Raw genomic sequence first — 15,550 nt, 5'->3', positions numbered from 1 at the left:
TATCATGCCATTAAATGCCATTTAAATATCATCACAGATAAAATGTGAGCTAGACTGGATTGCAGCTAGTAGTCTCTGCATTGTCAGTACAGCAGGCTAGGATTCACAGACACTGGGGAAATGTCCCCTTCCATGTAGGCTTGGATAGCTTATTTTTAATTCATTTATTTTTTCTTTTCTTTCTTTCTTTCTTTCCTTTTTTTTTTTTTTGAAGCTGAGCTCTTCTCCGGCTGTTCAGGGTTAGTGGCTTGTTTGTTTTCTGGTATCTAAGGGGTGGAGTGAACAGGACTTCCCTCACTTCTCCCCTTCTCTCTGCCCCCTGCTTCTTTTTGGTGCAGGACAGATTTTTTTTTTCTTTTTTTTTTTCTGCATCCCTGCTTACGTCTGGCTGCCGGAGGAACACAGAGTTCCGCATTCCCGAGTCCTCCCAGCCAGGGATCAGTATATAAACGTGCTGATGCAACGCTTTCCCCTGTTCAAAATCTACTCGAGACCCCCAGCTGACCTGAAGAAGGCACATCAAGGGAACGCGGGATCGAAGTCAGGTAAGACGCAAAGTTTAGGAACTTTAGCAGGAAGGAGCAAACGGAGGAGGAGGAGGTGGTGGTGGAGGAGGAGGACGACTGGGGTTTTGCACGGCGCCACGCTCACAACGACAAACACACTCACACTTTTATATTCGGATTATTATTATTATTATTATTATACATATATTTATATATATATATTTTACATGCGTATTATTTCCTGCATTTTGTGGGCTGTGCAAACTAGCCTCCCTCGTCCTGTTTGCTGTATCGTGTGGCGCTGTAGCGCGTGCATGCAAATTTCAGTTCGAGCACATCTCTCTCTCCTTCTCTCCTTCTCTCTCTCTTTCTACTTATTCCACACGACCATGCATCTGTCCAGGATTTTATATATCTCTACAGTATATATCTCAGTGTAACGAGTATCCCCGCTCCAGACAGACGCGATGCTCGCGCCAGTGAGACAGTTGCACTTATTTCAGGGGTTTTTTCCCTCTCGCCCAGGCTCGTGCTCGTTACTTTTCGCTATTATGTAAGACACGCTGCATGTTTTACTGACGCCCGACTTCCGCTTTGAGACTGACTCATAACACAGGGCGTTACTCTGGAACTTAAAGTCAATGCACTTCTTATATTTATGACATAAATCTGTGTCTTTATATCGTTTCATGAATATGATAACATGGCTCTTACTGTACTAATGTAGACTCTGTTTTAATGCTGCCCTAAAAAGCACCCTAGGATCCCAGCTGTAATTCATTATCATCATGCAAGACATTAGGTCCATTTGCAAACCATCCAAATTCTTGCAGAGAGTGAAGAATAATAATCTCTAATAAGGCGCCACTTTGGCGTAGTGTTCAGCACTGTGGCCTCGCACCTCTATGGTCCAGGTTCGAATCTCTGTCTGTGTGCATGTTCTCGCCCTGCTTCGTACTCTGATTTCCTCCACGATGCACATTAGGCTAACTGGCGTTCCCCAAATTGTGTGAAATGTGTGTCCGCCCTATGATGGATTGGCACCCGGTCTAGGGTGTACCCCGCTTTGTGCCCTAAGTCTACTGGGATAGGCTCCAGGCCCCTTTCCTGACCCTGTATACAGGATAAAGCTGTACTGACGATGACTGAGTCAGAGTGAATCAAGTTATTAAAGAGAAGTTGATGTTTTTCTGTGTACACGATTTTTAGCCGTATCCCGTTCCAGGTTTAGACCCAGTTTGCTCTTATAATAACCTCCACTCTAGTAGGAAGGCTTTCTATTAGATTAATCCACCAGAGCATTAGTGAGGACAGGCTTTGATGGCAGGTGTGAAGGTCTGGGGTTCGTTCCAAATGTGTTCAGTGGAGTTGGGGTCGGGGCTTTGTGCAGGTTAACCGAGTTCTTCCACTCCAACCTTGGCAAACCATGGAGCTCATTTTTGTGCTTGTTTTTAGTTTGGATCTCAGTTCCAGTTACTGCGGCATGATTTGATCAAAAATCACATTGCCATTATTATTTTTTTTAAATGTATTGCAGCTTTAACAGCAGTATCTGACTATTATACAGTATGTCTTGTACATGTATGTGACATATTTACCTAGTCTAATACCAAGTAATTGAACAGATCATGTCATTAAGAGGATGTTTCCCAATATTTATGTATCACTTCAAAAGTTTTTACAAAATAAACAACTACTTAAATTACTGACAAATTATGGGCGTGGGTGGCTCAATGGTAGGTTTTTCGCCTGCCATGCAGAAGTCCTGGGTTTCCCACAAAATGCCCAAACCCCAGCAACGGGATGCAGTGCTGGTATCAAGCCCGGATAAAATGTAAGGGTTGCATCAAGAAGGGCATCCGGCATAAAACCTGTGCCAAGTTGTGTGTGGATTGGATTGTCTGCTGTGTCGACCCCACGACTGCCAAATTATTATTATTGACAAAATGCTACATAAATTCTCACATATTTGTGTATAATAGATCGCACTCTTTTGTGATTAAATAATTGCACAGGTCCATATAACGATTTCGACTTTAATAAATGCAGCACTAGTACCAGCGAAGGGAAATTGTTATGCTCCGACATAAAAAGACATTGCAGACTATTCTGTGCTTTCTACTTTGTGGCAACAGTATGACAAAGAACCACACATAGGTGTTATTGTCTGGTGTCCATATATTTTTGGCTATATATTGTCGCTCGTGCCGGAGTGCTGTTTATTTATTAAAGGAAAAGTCCACATTAAAACACTTTAAATATGATTGTATTGAAATGCTTTTTATTCTGGTTCTGCTTTGATATTTTTGTCTTGGTGTGACATTAGCTGGTGTCTTCCTTTCTGATGTCACAGAGGAACATTGCTAGTGCAGTTTCACTGGCGTTTAATAACAGGGCAAAATCAGCATTTTAGATCCGTTTCATCCGTTTTCATTGATGTTTGATGTCATATTAATGAGACGTTCGGCACAGAAGTAGTGGAGACAGGAAATTCATGACTCAGATTTCCAGAATGGAGTGCAACGTTATGACACAGTCGTGCTGAGTAACAGTAGAGTCTTGGCTTTTTGAGTTAGCCGTCTACTAGATGCCAAACACAATGCGGTTGACTGTGCTTTTAGTATGAAAGTTGAAGCTTTGGAACCTAATCTGTTTGAACAGAGTGTACAGATGAGGAGCTGAGAGAGCTGGACTGGCCAAAGCTGCGGCATCACTCTCTTTAGATGTGTAAGATAAAGATGAAGCAAGAGCCAAAGCTAAAAGCTACAAGATAACTTACACCAAAGATAAATGCATGCATACTTAAAGTTTCACAACGACACACATTTCACAAACATTACCATGCACTACTTTGGTTAAGTAAAGTCGGTATGTAATTTCAAAAGAAGTCATTTTTAAATGCTAGTAAAAAAAGTATTATATATATATATATATATATATATATATATATATACATATAAAATTTAATTTGCTCACACTTAGTGTTTGTTGCTAGTATTTGTTGCCATTGTGTTTTTAGTGCTTAAACGTACAGCAAAGGCTTGAGGTCACGTTCTACAAATTTCTCATAATATTGGCTGATGTAATTAGTTATTTCCAGATCATTCTCCTTTCTCATGATGCTATTCCTTTTCCAGAAAAACACTCCCACAAAATGTTTCTGCCACACTATTACGTAACACTCATCGTTATGGCCAGACAGTTAAGTTTTTGTTTAATCCAAATGGCTAGGTGTTTGTCCCAGCAGCAAATGTCAGTCTGCGTGTTGGAGGTGTTGTCAAGGCTTGCGCTTGCATGACTGCTGCTGGAATGGACTTACTGATCTTTAATGATGATGCAACCCATGATGGTAGCCGAAGAATGCAACAGTTTGGTATGTCATGGGGGTTACTGGCTTGCTTCAGTCATTTTAAGCAAGAGACAAGTTACTGAATAATATAATGTATTAAGGAATTTTTGTTTCTCAAATCAATTGAGCAATAAAAACAGACGGAGCTGGTTACAATAAAAATAAACATCAGGGTTTTGAGGTATAGTCGGAACACATATGCTGTATTAAAATCACTTCAGTTTAGTTTCATTTTATATAATTATAGGAGTGGGATATGTATCGTATGGAATTTTGTTGCTATGAATGCCCATTAGTTGGTGCGCCATGCTGTGACACTGAAGGGTGTTGATTAACTAAAGCTCCTTGAAGCTATAAAGGTCAATGTCATTATGTAGCATTATAGACATTGTTATGCAATGAGGAGAAGTGCACTTTCATTGCTTCCAGATTTCCTTGACCTCATGTTGCCGTGCATAACTTTTCAGAAGCGAAACAATTTCTCGCGCCTTTTTAAAACGACTCTTTTTATTATGAATGATAAAAAGTTGTGTTTATTTAATCTTTTTTTTTATATTTTCTGAATGATGACTGAATCTCAAATGGTCAGACAGACTAGGATCATACTATTTAATTCTTTTTTTCTTTTGTATGTTACATTAATTTATATGTTAGATGTGGAGGTGACAGTGTGTCAGAATGAAGGAGATTCTGCTGAATAGCTCTGTGTAGCCGTGTGAAAATGTGCTGATCTGGGATATTTTTTTCCTTAGATGGCAGTAATTTTGAAGCCACTTGATGGTATCATCTGCCGTAGTTTGAGAATGAACAGTGGACAGTATAGTGTGGTCTGATCCCACCATAGAACTGAATAGGACAGTGCTTTACAGTGCATTGTACACTTAAAATGGCAAGTGGGTTTCTTTTTAAGCACGTAGCCATGCTGAATTAGTTTCGCAGCTGTAATAATAACTAATAAGAAATAACCGGTTTCTTCTTTTTTAGTTAGAGAGGAATAAAGAAAAAACGAATAAATAAGCCTCCTGTCATTTTACAGAATAGTTAGTAGACATTTATTTCCCTATTTGATAATTATACAAATTTTTAAAAAGCTGATTTTTTTTTCAACACATGCTAATTTCTATGTTTCAAAGTGTTACTTGAAAGAAATCCTTGAGCCATGCTTTTAAATAATTCAAGGGTACCTCTACTGAAGCACCGTATGGGGTATTTCTTGCATTTCTTGGATATTTAGATTACGTACTAATTACATGAACTTGTTTTCTTATATCGTGCAAGGTTTATTGTTTCTTAGACTTTCTGCTGACAAGCATTCCTCTCACTATATCACAGAACATGACCTATACCCTGATTGTCCTGTCACCGACATTTCTGCCTTTGTCACAACACTTTTCATCAACTGCTGGTGTTCTTGGTGTGATTTACTTTGTCGCAGACACCCACACATTTTCCAGATCTTTGATCAATCTGATAGCCTGAACTCATGTTCAATAAGTAAGTAATAAATACTTTGATGCAGACGCCCACACATTTTCCAGATCTGTGCTAAATCTAATAGGCTGAACCCATGTTCAATAAGTAGTAAGTACTTGGTTGCAGACACCTACACACTTTCCAGCTCCGTGATAAACCTGAGAACCTGAACCCATGTTCAGTAAGCAGTAGTAAGTAAGGACATGACCTGTCTTCTCTGATCATCATTGTTGAAAACAATTGTTTCTCCAATCATTTATCCCAAAAAAATGTATGTTTTTTTTTTTTTTAGCATTTTAAGGATGAGACACTGTGTATTGGGCATCTGTGGGATCTATTGGGAGCTGTGCAGGATCATGCACTGTGTGCATTAGAACAAGTCATAACTGCAGCGCAACTGTAAGCATAACAGCACTTCTGGGATTTTTAAAGTCATACGGTGTCCGCTAGACCTTAGCTGACTGCTTGTTAGGAACAACCTTTGAACAGCAAGCCAATTATAGCTGGTTACATTCGGTCAATCATTGCCCATAGTGCAAAAATGGAAAGCTCTTGTGCTGCCCCGAATTGTCAAATAAAAATGACTTGGGGCGTCCTACTGTTTTTCATTTATTCCCCTACACTGGTCAGGACTGGTTGTTTTTTTGTGACTGGTATTTTCACCTAGAGACATAATCTACTCCATCTACCTAACAACGCTGTTCTTTGCAGGGACCGTTTGCAGTAACCACAACAATTAAAACCATTTTGTTCGAAGAACACTTTTGGGAAGACAACTATTCTGTCCAGGAACAAGTCATTGCCGTATGTCGAAACTGCAGATTTGAGAACGTTCATTTCCACTGGCTGTCAGTCCATCATTTTTATGTCTCAGATGCCATGAGTTCTCAGCTTCAGTAACAAATACATTGACTGTCTGAAGGCATGCCCTGGAATTTTCCATATCTACACCACCAGGTCCCTGCTAGCCTCAATGGTTGACTTTTACACCGTGGAAGTTTTTCATTCTGTATCTTACGTTGAGTGTGAGACTTGATCTGGAATAACTTTTCACTGGAATTCTATGAATTAATTTCATAAAGTCGTTTAAAAGCAAATGAAATATCACACTTGCTGAAGAACTGGTGACTGATAAGGTTGAGGCTGAGGTTAAACAGAATTGCCCTGAAGAGTAATCTTTCATCATAGACCAATGCATTTAAAATCTCCCCTGATAACATTACATTGTAGAGTTCATGATATTAATTGAAGCTCCACTGGGAGTCAAATCTGAAAAAAAAAAGAAAGAAAGAAAAAAAAGCCTCAAATATTGTCCTTTTTAACAAAATGTACCAGGCCCGCCACAGTATGAGTCACTGCTCTTAATATGTCGGCATGGTGGCTCAGTGGTTTGCACTGTCGCCTTGTACATCCTGGGTTTGCTTCCTGCGTCGGGTCTGTGTGCATGGAGTTTGCATGTTCTGCCCGTGCTTGGTGGGTTTCCAAAGGTTTCCAAAGACTCCAAAAGACAGTCCAAAGACTAAGGTCCTACCATGGTTATACAAGATGGGAATAAATACAATGGCCACCATTGGCCTCCACAGTCTCTAGTTGGACTACAGAGGTTCCTAGATGGATGGATGGTTCCTTGATGGATGGATGAACTGCTCTTGATACATACATTCACTGGTGCAGGACACCCAGGTATCCTACACAAAAAGCACTTTTTAAGGAACTAAATATAGTGGACAAGATTACTCACAAATATTAAGTGGATTCAAACCCCACATGGCACGTGTCAGCTAACAATACACTGGTAGTCTCATTTTTTACATTTTTATTACTGATATACCCCATCAAATGCTAAATCCCACTTGTAGTCAGTAAATCTGATTTCTTTTTTTTTTTGATAACAGCAGAACTACTTAGTCGTGGACTTGGACCTGGGATTGTATGGGATGCCAACAGGATGTACAGGCGCTAATGAAAAAACTGAATTACAGCTGAACGAACAGATACCAAGGTTTAAACAGATCTGAGAATATAAATGGGAAGTGCAATATTTTTTATTCACTTTCTAGTTGGGTTCACAAGAAGAACAAGAAGTGTTCATCTGGACTGGGATTTTGTGATTTAAAATTCATGGGACTAGAAAAAAATATCTTAATGTGTAGAGGGACTCATGACTCAATGATGCATTTACTGTACATCATTCGTTCATTCATCTTTAGTAACTGCCTGTTCTGGGTTGTGGTGGTCTGAAGGGCTGTTTAGTCCTACCACAGTTGTGAAAATGGGAATAAATACAGTGGTCACCATTGACCTCCATTGTCCCTAGTCGTAATACAGAGGTTTCTGGATGGATGGATGGATGGATGGAAGGGCTGTTTGTGTTAGGGAAATAAGGCCAAGTAAATTTGCTAAGAAAATAACGCTGGCAGGTATAACGAACAAAATATTGGATTGGAAAGCAGCCTTGCGCACATCACTAGATTTGACCAATTACGAACTGTCAGAGCAAGAACTCACAGACCTTTGTGACAGAGCATGCTGTCAGAGAAAGATTTCACAGACCGTGCTGACGGTGCGTAAATTTCTACATCTGGGTTTTTCCAGTGTTTCCCAGAGTATAGCTGTATGGTACTTAAAAAAAAAAGAAAAAAAGAAACAGTTTTTCCACACCTTTCTCAATACAGAGTTATTATGTTGCACAATAAACACTAAATAACAGTTAGTTATTGAGGATATAATCAAGCTCAGCCGAGAGTTCTGGACGTTCTGGACTAATATTCTGTTTTGGTGATTACAAAGATGAGTTTATATTTCCCCAAAAAGGACTTAGACTGATGAGCTTCAGCATCCCAGTCTCCAAAGTACATCTTAAGCAATGCATTTTCCCAGCTGAAAGGTTTCAATAATACTGTAGGTTCTGCAGTGGACTTGGACGATCTGTGCTCTTTAGATGCAAATCACCACTCAGACCTGAATTATAACCCTCACACTTTTCAAGAATTTCCACTATAGGGAGTTATTAATCAAATAGCCTTTGTGTGCATCAATGCCGAAGGGGTGTAATCTGGCACAGACCCACACCAGCAGGTCTTCAATCTCACATTCCATTTTTTTTTTTACACTCACATATTGCATGTGCGCATTACTGCCATCATTTTTTTTTTTTTTAACCAGTAATGCAAACATTCACTTGGTCAGAGAAACGTAATGATAAAAAGCATCTGCGGATGTTCAGTCTGTTGTGCTTCAATCAGTTTGAGGTCAAATATATTTTTCTTATTTAAGTAAATTAATAAGTGCACTCAACACAAAAAGACACTTTGACAGGAAAGGTTTCACAAATCAGTACTGTCAATGACCTATTAAAAGCTTCCTTTATTTTTCTGTTGTTTCACTTTCCTTACAATGTTGCTGTTTAAAGCAGAATAACTTCCGCTTGTGAAACACTAGTTTTATTTACAAGGATTTTTTTTTTTTTTTTTTGCCGAATACCAGGCAAATTTAGCTGCTGAAGGAAGCAATTTTTTCCCCTACTGTTGTCTAAAATCAAGCTTTGCTTATTAAACTTGGCTTCCCATTGCTGTTACGCTCTTGTGTAACCTGCATCCGGCTTCTTGGATGCCGCTGTCCTTTCCATAAGCATTATGAGTCTTACATCAAGCTTTGACATTTTGAAAGTTACTGTCACAGTTAATGCATTTCATCGCATTTGAAAAAACGGCTTTTAATAGCAGATCCATCTCTTAATATAGTTTGTGTCACATTCGATCATAATTTTGCGCTGCCCAGTACATTGCTCAGAGTGTATTATTGTGCTATATAGGAATTTCTGGTGAAAATCTAAACAAAGGGAACACTGTTGTATTCCATTTATTTTTCCAAATTAATCATGCTGTCATCGCTTGAATACATGCTTGTCCTGGCTGGCCCACATGGAGTTTTATTTGGAAACATACACCAAGTTTCAAGGATGGAGATTTGAGTGGATTTCACTCAGGAAACAGCTCTCCGTAATGGTATTCCCTATGATGGAGCATGTGTAGATGCATTATACTCATCTTAAGCTCCAGTCTCCTCTGAAAGTATTGGAACGGCAGGGCCAGTTCTTTTGTTTTTGTTATACACCGAAGTCCAAATGGTGAATATGAGACGATTTCAGCTTCAATTTCCTCATATTTATAACTAGATGTGTTAAACAACTTAGAACATGACAACTTTGCTGCCAGGCCGACCCGATCTTTAAGAGCGCTAAAATATTGGAAAAGACAGCGGTCTAAGTAAATGAAATTAAATAACACTTTAGATTTGGTTCCATATTTTCCGCTGGCAATAACGGACACCAGCAAATGTTCAATTTTTCTGGATGCTTTCCCAAGCTTGTACTGCAGCTTCTCCCAGTTGATGTTTGTTTAAAGGGGGTTTCTCCATTTATTCTTCTCTTCAAGAGATGAAATGCATGATCATTTGATTTAACGTCTGGTGATCGACTTGACCCGGCTAAAACCTTCTATCTGATGAACCACCTGATAGCAGTGGGTGTCACTTCATGACAATTAGTTTTGGTGGATTTCTCTGTAAATGTACAGACGGAATGTTTCAAAAGTCTTATAAATTTGTTCAGCAGCTACCGTCATGGGTTGCATCATCATTTCAAATTATTGAGCCCAATCCAGAAGCAGCCGCGCAGGTTCAAGCCATGACACTACCTCCACTGTGTGTGTTGAATGATGAGTTTGTATGTTTTGGATCTTGAGCAAATTCTCCAATTCTCCACACTTTGTCCTTTCCATCACTTTGGTAGAGGTTAATCTGGGTCTCAGAACATTTGTGGCTCATCTCTGTGGTTCTTTCCAATTTGGCCTCTGAGTCTCACTGCTAATGAGTGGTTTGCGTCTTGTGCTGTGGCCTCTATATTCTTTGAACCGTGGGTAATCTGTAATACTGTACCGTCACCCCTCCCCTGTAGAGCTTGTTGGTGATGTCAGGGACACTTGGTTTAGTTTTTTCTTTGCAGTTTCTGTCAATAACTACTACTGTTCCCCTTGGCTAACAAGGTGCCATGTTGTAAGTTCTTTAACAGATCTAGTTGTAACTAGTAGGAAATGAAAGCTGAATTGAAATAAAGATTTATTTGACCTTAAACCCAAATGTCTTCAGTGTATAGCAGAAACAGATTGCCATTACAACACTTTAAGAGGGGACGAAAACAGAAGTTAAACACACTGCCTGGCCAAAAAAAAAGTCACCCTTATGTTCCCAAAGGTGAAAGTGAAAGGGTCAAGGGCACCCATGGCTCACGCAGGTCTGTGGGGACCAAAGTCTAGCCCACTCGGCCCGATTACACAAAAAAGCTGCCCAAGAAAGGCATCAGAACACTCAGTGCACAACAGCCTGCCGCTCACAGGGCTCAGGAGGCAACGAGCCCAAGGCCACCAACCCGGCCCCCAATTTTCCCCAGATCCTAGTCCGATCGAACACCCATGGAGTGTGCAAGACAAAGAAATCTGATCCACGGAGACCCCATAGTACCCAAAGGATCTGCTGCCAACGTCTTGATGTTAGACACCACAGCACACCCCCAGAGGCCCTACGGAGCCAAGTCCTGGGGGGCCCTGTTGGCGCAAGCAGAACACCAAAAATAGTTCTAATGTTAATGTTGTGGCTGACTGTTGTATCACCACATGCACCCATCACCATGGAACAGGGTCAGTCTGGACACATCCGCCCACATGACATTTCCAGTCGCTCCAAAATCCAATCTTTATGATCCCTAGAAAATGATAATAAGCAAGTGGGTTTCTTATGGACACACAGATCTTTAGTTTCACATTGTGTGTGTGAAAACGCTTTTGCTTTCACTATTAAAGACGGCTGTGATTTTTGCTGTCAGCTCTTTGTGATGCAACTTCAACAAGCAATTAAATGATCTCCGCTCAAGCCCTATCCTTCTGGGTTTTAGCAAATGTGTAGAAGGGTTCTCAGCCCAGTTCTAGTGATTCCAGTGATCAAATCTCTTTAGTTGTTGTCTTGATGATGGCCAGTATGTTCACCCTTGTGGAATACAACTTTTTTTTTGGCCAGGCAGGGGTATGTAACATGACCGTTCTAATCCTGGCCACAGCAATGCAGTATTTTGTTTTGCTTTATTTATTGAATTAATTTTAATTTGCATAGCACTTAGAACAATTGAATTGTATATAACTTTTTAAAATGCAGTTTGCACATTTCTTTGAATGTGCAAGTCAGAGGTGATGGTGCAAGAAAGGCTTCGGATTTAGATTTAGCTCATGAACAAATAATACAGCCCATCATAAACTAGATATAATTCGGTAAAGCAGGTTAAGCACTATTGCTAATGCCATGTAAAACCAGAGCTTAACATTTGTGGTCTTTCAGCATTCTTTACATTTAAACAAAAATCATGACTAAACCGAGCTTTCGTAAGAATCCATTTCACTCCTCCTGAACCTTTCATTTTTTCTAATTGAAGATCATCAGGTGCAGAAAGTGTTACAGAGCCAACATCCTCTGCAGACACAAAACGAGCTTTCGAATTCCATTGTAGACTTCACTTCCAGCCTCAAGTCTTGTTAAAAGTGGGCGTTTTTTGAAAAAGATTTTCGGAGAGGGCCAGCGGTGGAGGCCGATGACATTGTGCTGTTCCTCTGTGGCCACATTCCAGTGTTCTGACACAGAGAGCGGTGCGCAGGCCGGCGTGGGGGGGGGATAAGCGGGCAGCAGGCGGGTTTTGGCTGGCTCGCTCCCTTCTTCTCTCCACGGGATAAAGGGGAATGTGTCTGGGACTACTTTTGTGTGTGCCTTTCAGCCCGGCCTCTGGAGTGAGTCTTGCCAAAGCGGCTGTAAATGGGAGTATACTATGGAAGGGAGGTGAGGGAGTTTGTGAGGCATGTATTGTTTGTGTGGTATGGAGTGGCAGAGGAAAAAAATGAGCAGGAAAAAGGTAACAGCAAACGAATAAACAATGAATGCGTTCTTGTTGGAAATGATCGACTGGTACTGATGATGGTCCGATGGGAATAACGTGTGTGAGAAGACATTGTGTATTGTTATATGTGTATGTGTTTATTTAGACATGGTCAGGATATATAAAGGTGGGCTTCAATGGTTTAGGAACTTGCGCATATTATTAGAAAAAGGTTACAGACTTAAATAAGTACGAATGCAAGTCTACACAACAAACCATACGCTATAAATTAAGGTTGCAAAATTCATGTAATCTTTTTCCGATTACTTGACAACGCAGGTTTTACAGAAAGGCCGCAGTCTGTTTTGCAGCAGTCTGTTTTGTCTCCATAGAGATTAAGTACTTAAGTGAAAATGAGCTCCAATTCCTCTCATGCTGTGTGTTCTAGCTGTGGTGAAGGGCGTGTATGCCATGATGCCCGGACAGATCCCTGACCCATCGGTGACAGCAGGCTCTCTACCCAGCTTGGGTCCGCTGGCTGGGATCTCGGCCACGACGCTCACGGACCAGCTGAAATACGCCGACCTGTGCAGTCTAGGAGCCATGCTGTCTCCGCTGCACCTCCTGGGCAAGCTCAGCAAGCACCATCTTCCTATTAAAGCTGAGGTGAGGCATTAAATGAGTTTGTTTACCGAGTAGACATAGTGTTAACACTGCAGATTTAGCTTGAAACCGCATGATAAACCAGACCATTGGAATACTAAATGGTATTTCATTTCATTTTTTCGGTATAACAGGGCAAATTTATTTGCAACTTTACATTAAACAATTTTCGCTATTATTATTTTTATTTAGAGCATCAGTTTAAAGTTTCTTTGATATATTCGTTGATGTTTACACAGTCTGATATTGCTTTATGAATATCACTTCTGCATAGACAACATGCATAAAATCCAGAAAGAACAATGAGTCCATCTAGTGGGCAGTAGTAATTACATAACTGAAATTTGATCCAGAAGACACAATGCTGCTCTTTGTCATCTGACTCAAGGCCTAGTCAGAATATCAGGCGTACCGTATGACCTGTTTCACAATATCTATTAAACGATGCATCATCAAACGGAAAGCAAGCATAGAAAAAAAAAAAAACATTCGCTTGGTCTTGTGATTCTGTAAATACCCATCTGATCTAATTAACTAATGTAGATGTTGGTACTTCATTCAGAAAGATGAGGAGGAGGAGAGGAGGAAGAGGAGGCGAGAAAAAAACAAAGTGGCAGCAGCAAGGTGTCGAAACAAAAAGAAAGAGCGGACGGAGTATCTACAAAGGGTGGGTTTTCTCTCTTAGCTTAAATTATTACATCCTGCATGTCAACAAGTAGACAGAATATTGCATGTAACAGCAGCACTACAAAACAAAACCAAAACAAAAAAATCAATAATCATCCTGAAACTGTGGCCTCAGGAGTCTGAGAGGCTGGAGATGATGAACTCTGAGCTCAAAGCGCAAATCGAGGAGCTGAAGCATGAGCGGCAGCAGCTTATCCTCATGCTCAACCGGCACCGGCCGACGTGCATCGTGAGGACGGACAGTGTGAAAACCCCCGAGAGCGAGGCTAACCCCCTCCTGGAGCAGCTGGAGGCCAAATGAGGAAAAGTACAGAGACTCAAGAGTGGTGCTTTTCCACACGTACTGTTTACAGGTTAGCTTCCATACAGCTAGCTAGAAGCACTTAGCTCTAAACTCTCGGACACTTAAAGGTTGAACGAGTGAAGCACTCCAACCCGTATGCTTGGAGTTTTTGAGCCTTTGTGGAACCCCCGTCTCACCCATGCATACATGTCCCAATCAGATTGGACTACATGCTGACAGTTACGAGTTTGTAGTATTTTTTAAAAACAAAAAATGTTTTTTAATTCTCTGCCTAATGGTTTTATCTTAATCCGACAGGCTAACAAGACAGTTTGTAACAGATAGCAAAAACAACAACAAGAAGGCACTTCCTCAAAGTATCATGCAAGATGATTTGTGCTATGCCCATGAAACCAAGTCACGATTTTGGCCTCATGGAGTTGCTTTCCTTTCTTTCTTTCTTTCCTTCTTTTCTTCTCGCTTTTGTCTTTTTTCGTTCTTTCCCTTCTGTCTTTCTTTTCTTTCTTTTTTTAAGACGCAGGCGTCATGTATGCACATATACAGTATATGGACTGTTTACATCTTGTTATTATAGTTACATACAATTTATATATATATTTTTTCTGATTTTTATACTTCATGTACATTACATTATACAGACTGTTATCACTAGATGTGATACATTTTATATTACTGCTATATAACAGATAGTTATATAACCCCTTTTTTTGTGACTTACTCATTATGTTTAATGGCTGTGAAGAAATACAAACAATATACACAATGTATTTGGGAAGTATATTTTACAGTCCTTAATTATTAAATCAGTTCCTCTTCAACTGTTTGAAACCTTCTGTGCAGTTTCAATTGTTTAATTGTGTTTGGTCATAAATGAGAAAATATTATTCTGATATTGTTATTGATGAACAAGGTGTACTTTTGACAAGAGGCATAAAGTAGCCACCACAAGGAAAGCATTAAACTGAAGGATATATATTTCTTAATTTCTTAAATGTAATGTAATAGAAAATATGATTTATTATTATTTGTTTTTAAGAAGGCCCGGGTTCGATTCCCAGCCAGTGCCCAAACCCCCCAGCCACTGGATTCAGTGCCGGTCCCTAGCCCAGATAAGGGTTGCGTCAGGAAGGGCATCAATTCAAGAGATTCATTCGAGATTCAAGAATCCAGCTGCAAAGTATTGTTTATTAGTCTTTAGGCTGGAATGTGTAACTCTGATGATGGAATGAAAAATATCATCAACCTGTCAAAACAGGGCAGTTGGTGTGTGTGTGTGACAGAGCATGCAGAAGATACTCTTCATGGTCATCATACAAAAAACACTACCGACTAGGGACCGAAACTATGACTGAATTTATCTTTAAGTTCCTCAGAGTTTCTAAACATGATATTTTTTTCCACCTTAATTTATTGTGATGCAACAATTTCAATTTACTTTTAACACTGTGCTGTTATCCAGTCAGTTATTAGGCCATTGGTGACATCTAGTGGTTCGGACCAATACTGAACATCTCTTTAACTACATGATTTTGTTGGAAGAGAAATGTATGAATGAATGATGGTGATTGATTTGCAATATAATATATTGATGCACAAACAGAGGAATTTTGACAAAGAGCCAAAACACATTCTGAAGTGTTTATGGTTATCCA

The 15,550-nt window shown here is 39.9% G+C and overlaps 1 protein-coding gene across 2 annotated transcripts; it reads left to right on the top strand.

Moving 5' to 3' along the window:
• The first annotated feature begins 328 nt into the window (after positions 1-328).
• On the top strand, positions 329-14,262 carry jdp2a (Jun dimerization protein 2a). 2 transcript variants are annotated; one of them, XM_053509312.1, is made up of 4 exons: positions 329-545; positions 12,693-12,910; positions 13,470-13,574; positions 13,710-14,262. In XM_053509312.1, the coding sequence occupies exons 1-4, from the start codon at positions 458-460 to the stop codon at positions 13,893-13,895; spliced, it is 597 nt and encodes a 198-aa protein (XP_053365287.1). In that variant the 5' UTR covers positions 329-457; the 3' UTR covers positions 13,896-14,262. The 2 variants fall into 2 exon arrangements, with proteins under 2 accessions (XP_053365287.1, XP_053365288.1); XM_053509313.1 differs by lacking the exon at positions 329-545 and adding an exon at positions 3,746-3,879.
• Positions 14,263-15,550: the final 1,288 nt, after the last annotated feature.

Source organism: Clarias gariepinus, chromosome 13, assembly GCF_024256425.1.
Source record: "Clarias gariepinus isolate MV-2021 ecotype Netherlands chromosome 13, CGAR_prim_01v2, whole genome shotgun sequence".
Taxonomy (NCBI): Eukaryota; Metazoa; Chordata; class Actinopteri; order Siluriformes; family Clariidae; genus Clarias; species Clarias gariepinus.
This window is presented reverse-complemented; position numbering and strand designations above follow the sequence as displayed.